Source organism: Phyllosticta citribraziliensis (assembly GCF_038025025.1).
Source record: "Phyllosticta citribraziliensis strain CPC 17464 chromosome Unknown J3D65scaffold_15, whole genome shotgun sequence".
Classification (NCBI taxonomy): Eukaryota; Fungi; Ascomycota; class Dothideomycetes; order Botryosphaeriales; family Phyllostictaceae; genus Phyllosticta; species Phyllosticta citribraziliensis.
The window spans coordinates 20,873-37,091 of record NW_027117352.1 but is presented as its reverse complement, the minus strand read 5'-3'; the positions used below and the strand labels follow the sequence as shown (position 1 = coordinate 37,091).

Sequence of the window (16,219 nt, the reverse complement as noted above, 5' to 3'; positions counted from 1 at the left end):
CTTTTCAGTCCATCGCTTCGCTGTGACAGCCTTCTTTTCATTCTTCCGCATCCGCATCCGCATCGTCCCTTTCTTTCTCTTCCTCTTCCTCTTCCTCTTCCTCTTCTTCAGTCATCATTCCATCGTTCACCACGCCCTCCTCTTCACTCCATCGCTCGCTCAGTCCGCATCGCATACCACGACATGCATCTCCACCACCTTTGGCTTTTGTTCGTCCATCCATCCATCCATCGCAGATACCACACCCTTCGTTGATTGCTTCCTCTTCACCGGCACACCCTTCCTGCTCTTCTCCTTTTGCATCGTCATCATCGTCATCATCATCAGTCGTCCAGCGCAGCGCAGCGCACCTCGTACACAGAAGGCGGAAGTGGATCGATGGGACAGGACAGGTACAGGGACGCGACGAGGCAGGGACAATCACAAAACGGCGTCTTCGTGAGCGACGGCATGTCCTTTTTGCTGGTTTGGTAAGGTGGGCTGGCCGGGACACTTTGCGTTGGTTAGCGTTAGTTTATCAGATCTCTTTTGCCTTGCTCGCTTGCCTTCTGTCTTGCTCTGTCTACATGACAGCATAACTGCAGCAGAGCCGTGCAGTCATGATACGATGGCATGGTAATGGGTGATGTGAATGAGAGAGAGGGTAGGAACGTACGTACATATACATACACACATACATGTACCGTTGCTTCGTGCGTCCAGGCTTGTGAAGTGGCTATTTGATCGAAGTTGCCCTGCTTGATCTGGTGTCTGGTCTGGTGATGCTTCGGCATGATTTGCGACGCGGTCCTCTTTTGCCATTTTCCCTCGCGGTGGGCCCGGCTGCTGGAGGACACGGAGGGCAGGAGTGAGGTGGTGGGTCGACGGGTCGACGGGTCGACGTTGGTTTCCTCTCCGTAGGCGTGTGCTAGTGTATGTCGGGGCTGGTTTCGCTTGCGGTCCGAGAATGTGGGCGGTTGCTGGCCTTTGCGTGTCTGCTTGCTTGCTTGCTTGCTTGATTGCTTGCTTCCTCGGGTACGGTATCATCGTCTGGTGTCCACAGTAATGGCGGCGGCGATGGTTGCGGTGGTGATATCTTGCACGTTTGTCTCCCCTGATGTCCAAGAGTCTCTTTGCCACTGAGAAAGCAAGCAGACAGGGAATTCTAGGATCAAAGTCGGACAGGCAGCTAGCTGTCCGCTGTCGAGACGGACCCATCGAGTCAGGAGAGGGTCGACAGGAGAGTGGAAAGGCAGTCGACAAGTTCGCCACGCAGCTTGACCGGCGGCGATCAATGCCGAGGCTAGAGGACGATGGGTAGAAAGAAGCGGGATAGTGCGCAGAACCATGTAGAGAGAAGCGGCGAGACTGATAACGTGATGGCGGCGGCGGTGGTGGTCGGTAGCAGCCGGAGCGACGGCGTTCGCATAACGACTACGGCGGAAGACGGCGAGGTGGTAGTGGTTGTGCTGTGGGTGTGGGTGTGCGAGCATGCGTACGTGGAGCACCTCATGCATGCAGGCGGGCGGTGTGGGGAAGTCTTGGAGGTGACGTACGTGACGAAAGGGAGGAAGCCATGAATGGGTGGATAAGGACGCCGCGGCGGCGGCGGCGGCGGCGGCGGGCGGACAAGAGGCATGGTGTGGTGTGTGGGTGGAGAAGTAGCAATGTCTCGCCGGCCGTGAGTGGTTGGCCATGTGAATCCTCTCAAACCGTGAACGGTCGATGCGATGGATGTCGACGGGGTTCCTTGGGGGGTGGGTGCTTGGTCGGTTGGATTGGTCCGATGGTCTGGTTGGTCGATTCCGCCTCTATGCTCACCACCACAACGGCTTCTCCACCAACTGTACTCTGTACTTCCTCCTTTTCCCCCTTCGCGTCTCACTCCTCCCCCCTCCACGTGCTGCTTCTCTCACCGACTCTTGTCGCTGTCCTCATGCCATGACCATTGACATTGCTTCTCGTCCAAGCCCCGCTTTTGGACGCGTCTTCCCGTCACCAAGCGGCGACCGAGTAGATAGGTACTCAGTCACACCTGGCCAATGGGTTGTATCTCCATTGCTTGGCAGACTCAGTCTCAGCCCTTGATGATGTCTGTCTGTTTTCTTTTCTCTGCCACCAACATCATATCTGATATCGGTACTCTCTCATATCCCCATTGGCTCTCATCAGCCCCAGTCATGTTAAGTTCCGATGTGATGATGTGGGGCGCGGCGGCGTGGTGATGAAGTGCGAGTATGAGGAGCGATGGCTTGCGGACGCCGGCGTGGATATGTACCGGTTGTTTCTGATTCCATTTGCTTTTTGCCCATGCAAGCAACCGTTCGGTGGCCTGAGATGGGCTTGAGGTACGAGACTGTGGTACCCCAAAAAAGAATTTTTTGGTGCGGGAGAGAAGAGGGGAGGAGGGAAAATGGGTGATCAGCAGCTAGGTGTAGACGCGTGGTAGTACGAGGGGGGTAGCTCGATGTTATGTTGTCTTTTTGCTCACCTTTCCCCGGCCGAAGCAGGCGGTAAGGCCATTGGCATGGCAAGCATTGCATACATATAGCTCACGAAACACTGACGCGGCCCATGGGGGCAATACGCACTGTTCACCTCACCTTGATTGACAGTCATGGCGGCCGCTTTCGTCAGTTGATTGACGTAGACGCCTCGTTCCTTCTCCTGCTTTTTTCGCCCAGCTGCCTGCCGCATGAGCCACGACCCACTGAGCTACAGGTGGTATGGACCCAATAGCCCTCCACGTCGTTCGTCGGACAATGCGGCGGCAGCTCCCTGCTTGTGCATTCCGCCGCCTGATGATGCCATGGAGAGGTCCCAATTGGGCGAGCGTGGGCGCTTGGAGCACTTGTTTGCTTCAGAACCAGGTTTTCACTGGCCATCTCCGCCTCCCCGAGTGTGCAAGACCGTCCGTGGTGCAGCGGGAAGAGGGGCGATCAGTCGTTGTGCGTGAGGCTAACCCTACCCGTACATTGGCTCGGCCGAGCCTTAGGTGTGCAGGTGCACGCAGAAGATGCGGGCCCCATTTGCTTCATCCACAATCCTGGCGGCATTGGTAAATGCTCCTTTACTTGATACGCGTCCGCTATGCTCTTTGGGATCCGGGAGACGGCTTCATCGACCGTTGGCTGGGTGGTTCTCCGACGGGATGGCAGAGGGGTGTCACAGAACCATGACGGCCCCAACCACACCAGGGTACTCCCCAGATATTTCCTAAACAGGTAGAATTCACACGCGCCGCCGTGAAACTCGGCCCACCCAAGGGCTGCCACTATAACTCTTTGGAAGTGCCCATGTTGACCAATTTTGGAAGCTCTACGGCTCCGGCGCAGTGGCGTTGCAAGTCAATCGGTTAGTGTACTTTCCACCAGTCTCCTTGCAAAGACCGGACAATGGAGAATGACGGCAAGGAAACAAAATTACTCGGACAGCTGGGGATCACAACATCTCGACCGATGCGGATCCTTGGCACTTGACAGTTGCATACGAGGCAAACGCCGCAATCTACGCCTCTGCGGACGGGGACTGTCAGACCGATCCCCACATTAAGATCCGCAAGCTCTTTGAGCAAATCTCTGGATGGCCAAAGGCGTCAATCACCGAGCCAACCGTGCGTAAATTACATGTCGTGGGTATAAAGGTTCTTTCATTCAACGGTCCGACACTCCGGTTCGAGCTTTCCGTTGGGGATGCGGCAGCAATCTGGCGGTGCGACATGATGGTGTTGCTTGTTGGGGCTTTTGGTCTCGGGGCAATCTATGCTGCTAATTACCAGTCAAAATGCCGTTGGTTGCTGCTGGTAAATGCAGTTTGGTGGATATCAAGGACCCTGGGTAATCCCGCAAGCCACCCAGGATCGAAGCAAGCTTTCTGGGTCCAACGGCTCTCCAACTCGAGGGAGATGGTCCAAGATTTGGGGCCCCAAGGGTTCGTTTGAGGTCAAGTGCCAGCAAGCGAGTGCACTATTCCTTCCGTTGCTGGCGTCCGCAGTCACGTGGTCTGCGCGCACCAGGATGGAATGGGAACCCCGACAAGTCTTGGTTGCAACAGCAAGTGGCCGGCCAAGATGCGGCGCCTCCAGGCATCGGCGATGCGCAGAGGAGGTTTGACAGCATGCGTGCGGCGAAATTGGAGCAGGAGGCGGGATTCAGACAAGACAAGTCCGGGACCCAAATGTGCGAAGTCCGTCACCGCTGTCAATCCGGGCGGAGAGCGGGGAGGCGTGTCACAAAGTCCGAACCAGCTGGCAGGGCTGGCTGCAGCTGCAGATGCAGGTCCGGCAGCCAGTGTCCTAAATTGTCGCGACGTCCACGGGCCTCTGTCCATCTCACGGAGCGGTCAGAAAGCGGTAGTGCTCACTCGGTGGGGGCCCTTTGTGCTTGGCTATAGTTGCGGCTGCTCCCAGGAGCAGGGCGAGTCCTCCAGATGGGGCTACCATCTTCCACAGGATCTGCTGCCGTACGATCAAATGGTGCCGTCGTCAGCAACGAAGCCTCTGTCGCAGCCAAGGCCTGAGCTGGTCAGCACAAACGCCCGCAGAGAATCGACTGACGGACGGGACGACGGACGCAGCTTTGCAGAAGAGCATGCTGTTGAGAAGCAGTGAGAGGGTTGCCGGGCAGGGCAGGGTTGGGCAGGCCGGAAGGGGCGAGGTCGCGGTGGCGGTGGTGGACATGGAAAATAGCCGCCGAACAGCTCAGGCGAGGCGAGGTGAGGTGAGGTGGGGGGACAGCTCCAGCTCAGCTCCAGCTCCAGCCAGCGCCAAAAAGTGATGGCCGTGGCCAGTATGGCACCTGCCAGGTACCAAGGCCACCACATTTCCCCGCATTCCATTCCAGGTCCAGAAGCTCCCGGTCTGCCAGCTCAAGCTCGCGCTGACCGCACCCACCGCACCCCTTCCCTTCCACCTTCGACGGCACCAACCTCACACAGCCAACACTATTCTCCATTCTCACCACCTGCTCGCGCTCTCGCTCCATTCCAAGCCCCGAAACGCGCCGGATGCAGCTCCGCAAGCTCGCCGGCTGAGCTACCGGTCCGACCCATCGGGGCCCCGTCAAGCTCTTGCGCTGACTACTCCAACCTCCTTCGGCCCCGCGAGTCCGAAAACCCTCTGTTCCAACTTGTGCGCCAATGAGGTTCCAGAACGCACTCCAGTCCAGAGCTACCATGGACAGAATCAACACCGTCGCTCGGGTGCTCCCCTGGGAACGGCATCATGGGGAAACCTCTAAGCCTGCCGCTTTCGGAATTACTGTACCTTGCCAGCTCCGCCAGCTGCACGATATATAGTCTCTTGCTGCCGTTGCCTTGATAGCTCTCCATTCAAACACATCCACTTCCATCTTTCCTATACTTTCCATTCAACTTTCAATCAATTTCCATCAATCAATCAAAATGGCCGCCAACGGAGTTCCCAGCTGGAGTCTTGAGGGCAAGGTTGCCGTCGTCACCGGTTCCGGTCAGTCTTGATCCTATTGCACGGCATGGTATAGCTTGCTCACATCTAAAATAGGCCGTGGCATTGGCAAGGCGATGGCGCTTGAGCTCGCCCGCCGTGGCGCAAAGGTCGTCGTCAACTACGCAAACAGCGTCGATGCCGCCCAAGCTGTCGTCGATGAGATTAAGAAGATGGGCTCCGATGCCATTGCCATCAAGGCCAACGTCGCCAATGTCAGCGAGACCGTCCAGCTGTTCGACCAGGCCGTCAAGCACTTTGGCAAGCTCGACATTTGCTGCTCCAACTCCGGTGTCGTCTCCTTCGGTCACTTGAAGGACGTGACCGAGGAGGAGTTTGACCGCGTCTTCAGAATCAACACTCGCGGTCAATTCTTCGTGGCCCGCGAGGCCTACAAGCACATGGAGGTTGGCGGCAGGATCATCCTGATGGGCTCCATCACTGGTCAGGCCAAGGGTGTCCCCAAGCACACCGTCTACTCTGGCTCCAAGGGTGCCATTGAGACGTTTGTCCGCTGCATGGCCATCGACTGCGGTGACAAGAAGATCACCGTCAACTGCGTCGCCCCCGGTGGAATCAAGACCGACATGTACCACGCTGTGTGCAAGGAGTACATTCCCAATGGTGACAGTTTGACCAACGAGCAAATCGACGAGTATGCCGCCACTTGGTCTCCATGCAACCGTGTTGGCCAGCCCATCGACATCGCTCGCGTGGTTGCCTTCCTGGCATCCCAGGACGGTGACTGGATCAACGGCAAGGTCATTGTAAGTTGCCATAGCTTCGCTGTTGAAAATAACCTTTGGCTAACACTAGCCAGGGAATTGACGGTGCCGCGATGATGTAAATTTGGTCGGAATCACCATCAAATTGATTGCTGCATCAGGGGAAAACCGGTGCTGGACCTCCTCCTTTTAAAATCACCTGGAAAAAGCCCAATGTATCGCCAAATCCGCCAACTCTCGAGGTTCACCCCGCACGACTTTACGTACTACATAATTTTCTTCCCGGAGCAAAGGCGTGTGTCGAATGGACCCCCAACATTAGCGCATAAGAGTCTCACTTCCTGGACAAACAAATTCAGCTAGACAGACTTTCCTTCTTTTTCCAGTGATTCAGACGACCGCTGAGGAAGACAAAAGGCTGTAGTCAGGCGCTCTTCAGATAGCTTAGGCCATGAGTCTGATTCATCACAATAGAAATAATTTTTCCGCTTGAGTCTGACCCACCATGCCTTCACACATCCTTCTTGGCGCCGCATCCCCATCAGCATTCCACGTTGCTGCAGAGTTGATCGTCTACCTCGGCAACCTGTCATCTAGCTTTTGCATTCCATGGTTCATCTGGAGCCGATCGCCCGGTCAGGGCCGCGGTCATGTGTCATTCTCGAGCCTGGCGTACCAGAGTTCAAACGGCGGTTCTGCCAGTCCCTCAGTCCGCACGCGCGAATCAGAGCACGCTCTGTCCGACATCCTCGGTCTCGCTATCTCTCCTTCACTTTGCCAAATCCCTTGGCGTGATTTGCTCCGCCGCTGCGTCGACTAGGGGTTAACATGGTCTGCTCGCTCCCCCTACCCACTGGCTTCTATACAACACGAGAACTAATCCTATTACTCTTCACTGATGCCGGAAGGGTTAGACACTGACGCAGACAAAACGCAGTTCAGTCCCCGACAAAACAAGCATTTCCACAAGCAACCAAGCCCGCCACGGCCAATCCCCCTTCCTCAGTAACCCGCCAAACTCCCCCGAAAAGGGGTGCTGGCACCCGGCAAACCGGCACCAAAACCCACGCCACCCGTCGTCCTTTCTGCCAGCCATCCAGCCAGAGCACCATTGTGGCCGCCATGCGAAACACGGGGCGCGGCGCAGAATGGCTTACCGCTCTTGAGTTCCCCTTCGTTTCAGGGCGCTGCCACGACTGCCACGGATGACTGAAGTTTTGGAGGCTGCTGTGGCGCGTTTGATGGCGGGATAGAGAGTTTGGAGAGTGTGGAGAGTGGAGGTTGCTGGTTGTGTGCTTTTGGATTCTGGGTGGAGGGTGTGGAGTGGGGTGGGGTGTGGATTTGGAGTGCGTGCTTCTCCTTTCCCCTGAGGAGGAAGAAGGGAGTTGGGATGGAGAACTGGGTTTTGTGCGTGTCTGATAGAGTGACCAATTTCTTCTGCGTCTTGTTTCTATCTGTTCAGGGCGCGACAAGGAAAAATCTTTCGACAGTTGAAATGCCATATTCGTCGACTTGAGGAACCTACCCACACACGCTCTCAAGACAACGCGACGCGAGACTCTGGACATGGTTTGGACATGCGTACGTGTTAATGGCAACTTTGATCCTCGATATCCTTACCAGTTTGAGAGGCGATCAAGAACGCATTACGCGAGTGACACTGAGCGTGGTTGACTACAAGCGCGGGGAAATGTTACTTCTTGATGTTACTCCCAACGGCAGGTTTTACAGAGGCGCATTGCTCGGATCAGATCGTATGTTTGAAGGCAGGGGTCACGTTCTCATAGTAATTTGCTTGGATGCGAAGACGTTTTTGTAGGGTGCTGCTGTGGAGGAATACTTCACGAGCAGAGGATCATGTTTGCTTCTCAGGTGCTTTTCCCATTGAATCTCTAGAATGTGGGTTGCACGGCTCAAAGGCCAAGCAGACGTCTTGCTCAGCCACCCTGAGCTTTTAGCACTCCTGACGTTGGGGGCCCTTCGTCCAACTGAGTGGACAAGGTGGTCAAGAACCTAAGGCATCCTTCTGGGTCGCTCATGCAAGTCACTTGAGGTGCTGACAGGAAAGGTGATTCCAAGAGGCTTCGAGAGAATTTGCGAGCCTCGGTCTTGTCTCGTGCAAGAGTTTTCAATGCTTATTTTTGCGATGCTCACCATTTCTTGGGAGCTGAAATGGTAGTTCTCGAAAAAGTGGCGCTCAGGCTGTTATCTTGCGCCGCCCTCATTCTTTCCTTTCGGGTGATTCCAGTCCGGTCGGTTACCGGAGTGGCGTTGATGATGTTGTCGAAATCGTCGTCCAGCCCGTCTATGTCAGAGCCAGAGACAGCATCCGAATCTTCGTGTAGTTCGGGAGGAGGTTCCGACTTCTGAGGCTGCTCCTGCTGCTTCTTGGAGTTGTCCGGCTCGGGATTTGCAAAGGTTTTCGACGCCAACACGCGCCGCCGAAGCTCTGCCATCTCTTCCTCGTCTTCAGAATCTGAAGGGGGCAGACCGTATGGATCACGGTCGTCTTCTTCCTCTTCATCGTCATCATCTTCGTCTCCCTCCTTGTCATCTCCATCCTCATCATCGGAGTTGGTTGCTGACTGTCGGTTGAGGTTGCCCCCTCCCCAGACACCATCCTCCCCTGCGGCACCTTTCTTTGCGCGGCTCTTGTTGTACTCTCTTTCAATCTTTTCCAACCAGAGCTCCTCGGCCTTTTGAATTTCCTGCTCATCTGCGCATGCCGCGTACCTTTGCAAAAGCTCTCCGTTGATTTCCAAAAAGGCATCTCCATATGAGAACGACGACAATATTTCCTCGGCCCATTCAGGATGACCACAGATGTAGTAGCAGGCAGCAAGTGCTTCGACGCAGTTGAGCCTCCATGGGCGTCCGTAATTGGTCTGGTTCGCGGCGACAAGGTAAGGCAATAGGCGCTCGCATTTGCCACCAATACGTCCGAAGGGTACTTCGTCAATGCGGTTCCAGGATGCTTCGACAACTGCAGCGCCGTACTGCTCGCAAAGTTCACGATCTGCGGGGGAGACGGTATGCTTGGCCTTGGGACTTATTGGAGTTAGACACATGACGGGTGATTTTCGTACGAGCAGACTCACGACACGACAACGCCGGCAAACTTCTGGCCGATATGAAGCTCGCGCATCAATCCCAGGCGCATCAAACGCTTCCCAGAACATCTCTTGGCATCACAGTGGCCCAGATCCCAAGCGGCGGCCTTGAAGGGAGGGCGTGAGCTGCGCTCTCCATTTTCGCCATCTGGGTCGTCTCGCGGGCCTCTTGCGCGCGGAGGGTTGCTGTATTTTTTGCCACCGCCGCGACCACCCCCACGGGCAAAGTTGTCCTTCTTGTGGCGAACCATGATTTGCAGGTAGAGAGAGAGAAGGTGGTGTAGGAAAAGGATGGCGAAAGAAGCACAAATGGCGGGGAGAGGGTGTTGAAATTCTGCCACCGCCCTCGGATGGCCCCCTCCAGCTCCGTCATTTCTGGGGCTGCGGTCGTGGCCTCATGCCCTCAACCCGAACCAACCGCTGCCCATTCCATCTCCGCCTCTGAACTACCGACAATCACGTCGATTGTGTCCGCTCCTCGACACCCCCGAACGACACGTTTTCACTTCAACTCCTGCTCCCCCAACTTGCCCATCGCCCACCGTGGAGGCGGCCTCAGCACGAATGGCGGCGCGCGACCGCTTCGGCGGCTTCGCCGAGCCTCCCAGGAGCGCTCTGCAGCGCTACATCATGAACGCCTGCGACCCCCAGAACTTCGAGCCCAACCTGGCCCTGAATATCGAAATCGCCGAGCTTATCAACCAGAAGAAAGGCAATGCCCCGCGCGAAGCCGCCATGGAAATCGTCAGATTTGTCAACTCGCGCAACCCAAATGTCTCGTTGCTGGCCCTGAACCTGTTGGACATTTGCGTCAAGAACTGTGGCTATCCCTTCCACCTGCAAATCAGTACAAAAGAATTCCTCAATGAGCTCGTCAGACGCTTTCCAGAACGTCCGCCGGTCCATCCCAGCCGAGTCCACAACCGGATCCTCGAGCTCATTGAAGAGTGGAGGTCGACCATCTGCATGACGTCGCGCTACAAGGAGGATTTGGGTTTTATTCGGGACATGCATAGGTTGCTGAGCTACAAGGGCTACACTTTTCCGGAGGTCAGGCGCGAGGATGCTGCTGTCTTGAATCCGAGTGATGTATGTGTGATAATGCGCAGCTGTTCAATTTCGTACTGACCCTCTCGGTAGAGTCTGAGGTCCGCCGAGGAAATGGAGGAAGAGGAACGGGCCGCCCAGTCCGCAAAATTGCAAGAGCTGATTCGGAGAGGCACCCCGCACGACTTACAGGAAGCCAACAGGCTGATGAAAGTCATGGCTGGTTTCGACACACGGAACAAGACCGACTACAGAGCCAAGGCTGCGGAGGAGGTTTCCAAAGTGCAGCAAAAGGCGAAGCTGCTCGAGGATATGCTCCAGAAGCATCAGGCCGGTGATCAAATCCAGGAGGGCGATGTTTTCGAGGTACGCAGGGGCCAGCCGCTCTCATGGGAGGCGGTCGTCATTGCTGACCGCATGCAGGAGCTGGCAAACGCACTGGCGAGTGCACAACCAAAGATACAGAAGATGTGCGAAGAAGAGTCGGACGATCACGAGGCGGTGGCCAAGTTGTTTGAGATCAACGACAGCATACACCGAACCTTGGAGAGATATAAGTTGGTCAAGAAGGGAGACGTTGAAGGCGCTGCAAAGATTCCAAAGGGTACCCTGGGCACCAGTGGTGCGGGTGTCAAGAGAGGCCCCGACAACGAGCTATCTTTGATCGACTTTGGCGGACCTGAAGACGAGGCCTCTGCAGCTGGGCAGGCCGAACCCAGTTCGAGTGCTGCCGCACCCAAGGGCAACGCTTTAGAAGATGACTTGCTTGGTCTGAACATCGGTGGAGACAGTTTTGGACAAGGTGGAGTCATTTCATTGGGCTCGATGAATGGAGCCGGTATGCCTGGCCTGAGTTGTGAAATACCTCCGATGCTAACGTATGTCAGCCTCACCGTCGCAGCCAAGCCCCCAGCCGCCTATTCAGAATCTTCTTGGATCGTCATCTCTGACATCGCAAGCACCGGCGGCTCAGACAAATTACAATGCTTTGGCTTCTCTGGGCGGGCTGTCGAGTTCGGCGCAACCAACACCACCACAGCAAACGCCAATGTTCTCTCCTCCACCCCAACAGCAAGCTCCTCCGCCGAAGCCCGCTGATCCTTTTGCTTCTCTCGCCTCCACGAGCCGTACAGGATCCCCCTTCCAGTTCCAGCAATCACTCAAGCCCGCCGCCTCTCCCTCGAATGCCCTGTTTGACCTTGCCAGTACACCAACCCCACCTCCAGCAACGCAAGCGCCCCAGAAATCGACGCAGGGCAACGATGACGACGAGTGGAACTTTGCCTCGGCTCTCCCTGACCAACCCTCAGTTCAAACAGTCATCAACACAAACATCAAGGCCGATTTCACCGTTACTCGCGAGGGTGACAATGTTATTAACATCTTTTCGTCCATATCCAACAACACCTCTGTGCCAATATCCGATCTGACGATCCAGCTTGCCGTGACTAGAGTAAGTACCTCAATCCCGCACTCATCTGTAGTTGAAGTGGAGCAAAAGAGTCATGATCGAAAGATGACTAACTTCAACTAGGGCTACACCCTCAAACTCGAACCTCAATCTGGCCGCCTTCTGGGGCCCAACCAGCAAAACGGCGTCACACAGAACGTACGCCTCCACGGCGTCGAGCGAGGCAAGGGCGCCGCGGTCAAGATGCGCTGGAAAGCCAGCTACACGCTCGGCTCGGATCAGAAGAACGAGCAAGGCGAGATTGCCAACCTGGGGGTGTCATGACAGTCTCCCGAGGTATTTTTGTCGTCTGCGCTTGAGCCTTGATTTGGAAGTTGAGTTTGGACGGACGGACGGACTATGGCCCAATCAGTGGCCATGAATGTATCGCATGTTTCTGGGGCCAAGTTTTCCAGTAGAGGGAATTGTCGAGGCGGACGCCGCGAGAGCCGCCGGGTGCGTCATGAGCTTTTGGAAGACGGAAGCGTAGAGAGAGGCTCGGTGGTTGCATCGTTGTTGTTGTTATTGTTGTTGATGTGAGATACCAGCAGGAAACGGCACGCGTCTGAGGCGCGTGAAGTAAAAGCACAATGGAGACGTGGATTCATCTATCTTGCAAATTGCGTGTATACAACGCACGTGGTTGGTATTCGGCGCGTGAGATCTGCATTGGTTTTACAGCTGCACCGCAAAACACACTCGGACTATGTATGGCTCACGCGTCGATTTGAAGACTTTTCTTCTTTCAATTGCCTGTTCTGTTTACGTGTTGGTGATTTGAACTATTGCTAGCTACATTAGCTAGCCATTCCGCCATGTCTCAAGCGACGTGAGTGTTCTGAAGCCAAGCCGACCTCGATTCGCGGAAGCAGGAATGCTCGAAGAAAATCTGAGACCCTATGCTCCATCCTGCGCCATGAGCAAGTGGTATAGTGCGTGTGACGGCGCGCCGCATATCATCATCGCCCTCTGCTGCTCCGTGACGGTGAATCATATGGCGCTCTCCTAATATCGAGCCAAAAAGACAACTCTGTCGGCAAGAGCCGTCTGCAAGTCGACAGCAAACCTTCCCCCCATTGAAGGATCCTTTCCATGTCCAGCGCCGCGCGCATCATCGGCTAATACGGATATCCACCATCTTCGTACTGGAAGCCCGCGCCGGTATTCTGACTCGTGCCGACATCGTCCAGACTGCGATACTGGCCCGGTCTGGATCGGCCGCCTCTGGAATTCATGCCTCCTCTTCCTTGCCGGCCGCCTCTACCGCCTCCTTCTCGTCCTCCTCTCGGATACGCGCCTCCTCTTCCGCGGGACTGGTTTCCGCCGCGGTAATTTGCCGCGGGCGGCGGCGGTCGTCGGCCGTTGTTGTTGCCTCCTTGCGATGGGTTGCTCTGTCCACGGAAATTCGACGATTGATAGGGTCGACCTGAGGTTGAGGTCTTGTCTGCGTCGTTTGCGAGACCGGACGAGTGGCCCCTCATCAACGAAAGCCGGATTATCTCGGAGATGGTGGTTGGGAATTCAATCGCTTTGTCTTGCGGGACCGGCGCCCAGTTTTGGATGTCGTTTGCATCAGTGAACCAGGCTCCCTTGCGCATGGCGAGAACAAGCTGACGTCTTGATGAAACGCCAGTGGAGTTAGAGGGTACGGGCTCCACGCGGGCCGCCCAGATTTTGTCTTCAAGGCTTCCGGTGGCTGTTATTCTCCAATGCTGAACCTTGCCGATGCCGCCGAGTCTCTGCAATTGCCTGTTCTGGCAGACCCCTCGGCAGATGAAGATTTCATCGGCGTGTACGCGTACCTCACCGTCTGCGGTGCTAGAGATCTCGGGTATTAACGTGCTAATTAGTCGTTTCTGGTTTTCTTCGTCGATTTTGTAGACTGTGTTGAGGACGTTCTTCTCGATGTTGAAGTGTTGAGCGCTGGGCTTGGGGTCGGTACGAAGAGCTTTGTTGTTCGCATTGACGAGCAGCTGAACTTCCTCGACTTCGGTCAAGGGATCAAGGAACTTGGCCTTTGCGGGGACATCTATCACTTCGGCCACCAAGGGCTTGCGCGGTGCCGGAGAGACGCCTCGCTCCCAGTCTTCGTTCAAACTTGCAAATAGTCTGCGGAATTCGGCCGCGTGCTTCGGGCGGTCTTCGTAGATGCGCATCTCGGTCGCTTCGTTGTAGGTGTAAACGAGGTCTTTGATGAACTCTTGCTTGAACATCATTGTAGAGTGGAACTGCTGGTTTTGCGGTCCTACCGCGGGCTTGAGGCACATGAGGTCGAAGTCGAGTTTCTTAGACTTGGCCATGCGTTGTATCAAGTCGGCAAAGCGGTCCTCTTGTCGGCCTGTAACCATGACGGTGAGGACATCCTTTTGCTCCATTGACATCCTGACAAGCTCGACAACGTCTTCGTCCCAGCAGCCATCCCAGGCCCTGGGCTCTTCTTTTTCAATGCCCTCGCCAGTCGCGGCCAGAATTTTGGGATTGTGCCACCATCCTCCTTCGTAGACGAAGGCATCTTGAGATTGCAAAAGTCCTATTGTAGACGGAGTCCAGATGCGGTCGCTAGGTAGCGGGGTTGCGAATACTAGGAAGTTTTGGTGAGCTTAAGAAGCGCGTGCAAGACGGACGGAACTTACGCGTATTGTCCCAGTCGTAGAGGTGGATCGCTTTGATCTGATTCACATCTATCAGCGTGTTAGCTCGAAGGCATGGCAAGCGGTGTTTCCAGCTAACCTGGGAGCTCCTTGTCGAGACACGACCACCTCCTCAAGTTGGTTTTCGTATACGTGCGCATGGTGCCGGCGAGATGGGCGGCGGCCGAGTTGTTGGCAGCTGAATGTGCCATGTTCTTGTTTCGGAGGGGGAGTGGTGACCGGGCTCGCCGGAAAACACTGAGCATGAGCGCCGGAACATATAGATGGCTGAGATTCGAGTTCAGACTGGCAGCACCGCGGCCGTGATCGACCGTCGGCGCGACTTCTCCACAATCGCTCAAGGATGACGCGCCACCGCCCACCTGCGGGCATCAGCCACAGCGCTTTGCGCCACAATTCCATCGCAACGTCCGCCGTCGTCTCCACTCATCCGAACGTCTACCGCCACCTCTTCTCCCACGACACCCTTGAACCACATTCAAGAGAATGGGTCATGTCGCCGTGCATCCGCCTCGTCGTCGAGGCAGCCAGCTTGAGGACTGCGTCATCTGCCTCGACATGATCTCTGAGAGAGCCGTCTCGGTGCCGTGCAATCATTGCACTTTCGACTTTCTATGCCTCGTCAGCTGGCTACAGGAATGTTCCAAATGTCCACTTTGTATGGCTTGTGCCCGTACCGCTCCAAACTCCTTCTGACATGGGATAATTCAGGCAAGACCGACATCACCGAAGTCCAGTACGATTGGCGGGCGCCAGACGACTTCAAATCGTACAAGCTACCTCCCCCCAAGGACGAGGACGCCAAACCAACTGCTCAACGACAGCAGCCTTTACTGCCCCGTCGCAATCGAAACTGGCGCCGGAATCGCCCCCGGGATCCATCGCCAACCCCAGACATGGCGCTTATTCGCCGCCGCTACGTGTACCGTCATGAACTCTTCTCGCGTCACGTGGGAGCAAATCGCATTTCGTGCTATTACTCAATCACTCCTGAGCGCTTCAACAACTCCCCCGACTTGCAGTCTCGCGCCCGGGCTTTCATCCGTCGCGAATTGCGAGTGTTTTTCTCCTCAGATGGACCCTCGGCGGCTGTCAGCCAAACCAGCAACGCTGAATGGCTGCTAGAGTACATCATCGCCATTTTGAAATTTCATGATCTCAAGGGATCTTCTGGCGCTGCAGAAGACATGATGCAGGAATTTATTGGCCGCCAAAACGCAAGGCTGTTTCTGCACGAGCTCGGCGCATGGCTGCGGAGCCCTTACACGCGGCTCCCGGACTGGGACAGACACGTGCAATACAGCGTACCTCTCCCAACAAATGAGAACGAGGCAGAAAGAGCACCAACGCTGGGACGCAAGCGTAGATACGAGCCGGATTGAAAGGACTTTGCTTTGCCACTTTTTACATGAAGAACCCAGCTTCAGAGCTGCGAGTACTTCTAAAGCTCCGCAAAAACCTTGACTATCGAGAAAAGACACGTCCATCTCAGAAAGTCTTGGAACAAAGGCCAACTCCTCTTCGGCTACCCTACACTGCGGAGCGGGGTTTCTGGCGGTTCAGGAGCTGGTCGCTCCGGGCCATAGCGTCTCATCAACCTCTCCCGACCAACAAAGCGAAGACCTTCGATCTACTGGATGGTCGATACTCGGTACAAGAGATCGTGGTACACGGAGAGAGAACAGAAAGAAAGAGAGAAATCCTTCAGCTTGAGCAAAGTATTAGACGCACATTCAAGCTTTTGAAGGATTTCTTGTCAAGAGATGGAACGTATCATTGATATCCATGCTCCTTTC

The 16,219-nt window shown here is 55.5% G+C and overlaps 8 protein-coding genes across 8 annotated transcripts; 5 read left to right on the top strand and 3 right to left on the bottom strand.

Annotated features, from left to right (window-relative positions):
* Positions 1-37: 37 nt before the first annotated feature.
* On the bottom strand, positions 38-1,676 carry J3D65DRAFT_607467 (uncharacterized protein; the record flags this gene model as incomplete). The annotated part of the gene is made up of 4 exons (XM_066798510.1): positions 38-492; positions 678-1,118; positions 1,163-1,448; positions 1,536-1,676. The coding sequence occupies 4 exons, from the start codon at positions 1,674-1,676 to the stop codon at positions 38-40; spliced, it is 1,323 nt and encodes a 440-aa protein (XP_066650137.1).
* A 1,120-nt stretch (positions 1,677-2,796) lies between these two features.
* On the top strand, positions 2,797-4,007 carry J3D65DRAFT_156121 (uncharacterized protein). The gene is made up of 3 exons (XM_066794131.1): positions 2,797-3,203; positions 3,296-3,333; positions 3,393-4,007. Exons 1-3 carry the CDS (start codon positions 3,070-3,072, stop codon positions 3,917-3,919), a joined length of 699 nt encoding a protein of 232 aa, XP_066650136.1. The 5' UTR covers positions 2,797-3,069; the 3' UTR covers positions 3,920-4,007.
* Positions 4,008-5,314: 1,307 nt separating this feature from the next.
* J3D65DRAFT_641137 (ESC reductase) lies at positions 5,315-6,658 on the top strand. The gene is made up of 2 exons (XM_066801863.1): positions 5,315-5,443; positions 5,498-6,658. The coding sequence occupies exons 1-2, from the start codon at positions 5,380-5,382 to the stop codon at positions 6,280-6,282; spliced, it is 849 nt and encodes a 282-aa protein (XP_066650135.1). The 5' UTR covers positions 5,315-5,379; the 3' UTR covers positions 6,283-6,658.
* Positions 6,659-6,670: 12 nt separating this feature from the next.
* Positions 6,671-6,985, top strand: J3D65DRAFT_607465 (uncharacterized protein; the record flags this gene model as incomplete). Its single annotated transcript, XM_066798509.1, has 1 exon — positions 6,671-6,985. One exon carries the CDS (start codon positions 6,671-6,673, stop codon positions 6,983-6,985), a length of 315 nt encoding a protein of 104 aa, XP_066650134.1.
* Positions 6,986-8,315: 1,330 nt separating this feature from the next.
* J3D65DRAFT_607464 (RLI and DUF367 domain protein) lies at positions 8,316-9,526 on the bottom strand (the record flags this gene model as incomplete). Its single annotated transcript, XM_066798508.1, has 2 exons — positions 8,316-9,213; positions 9,264-9,526. 2 exons carry the CDS (start codon positions 9,524-9,526, stop codon positions 8,316-8,318), a joined length of 1,161 nt encoding a protein of 386 aa, XP_066650133.1.
* A 313-nt stretch (positions 9,527-9,839) lies between these two features.
* On the top strand, positions 9,840-12,057 carry J3D65DRAFT_607463 (ADP-ribosylation factor-binding protein GGA1; the record flags this gene model as incomplete). The annotated part of the gene is made up of 4 exons (XM_066798507.1): positions 9,840-10,364; positions 10,416-11,160; positions 11,210-11,775; positions 11,857-12,057. The coding sequence occupies 4 exons, from the start codon at positions 9,840-9,842 to the stop codon at positions 12,055-12,057; spliced, it is 2,037 nt and encodes a 678-aa protein (XP_066650132.1).
* An 833-nt stretch (positions 12,058-12,890) lies between these two features.
* On the bottom strand, positions 12,891-14,614 carry J3D65DRAFT_607462 (uncharacterized protein; the record flags this gene model as incomplete). The annotated part of the gene is made up of 3 exons (XM_066798506.1): positions 12,891-14,353; positions 14,406-14,453; positions 14,503-14,614. 3 exons carry the CDS (start codon positions 14,612-14,614, stop codon positions 12,891-12,893), a joined length of 1,623 nt encoding a protein of 540 aa, XP_066650131.1.
* Positions 14,615-14,981: 367 nt separating this feature from the next.
* Positions 14,982-15,805, top strand: J3D65DRAFT_648468 (uncharacterized protein; the record flags this gene model as incomplete). Its single annotated transcript, XM_066802393.1, has 3 exons — positions 14,982-15,081; positions 15,135-15,727; positions 15,749-15,805. The coding sequence occupies 3 exons, from the start codon at positions 14,982-14,984 to the stop codon at positions 15,803-15,805; spliced, it is 750 nt and encodes a 249-aa protein (XP_066650130.1).
* Positions 15,806-16,219: the final 414 nt, after the last annotated feature.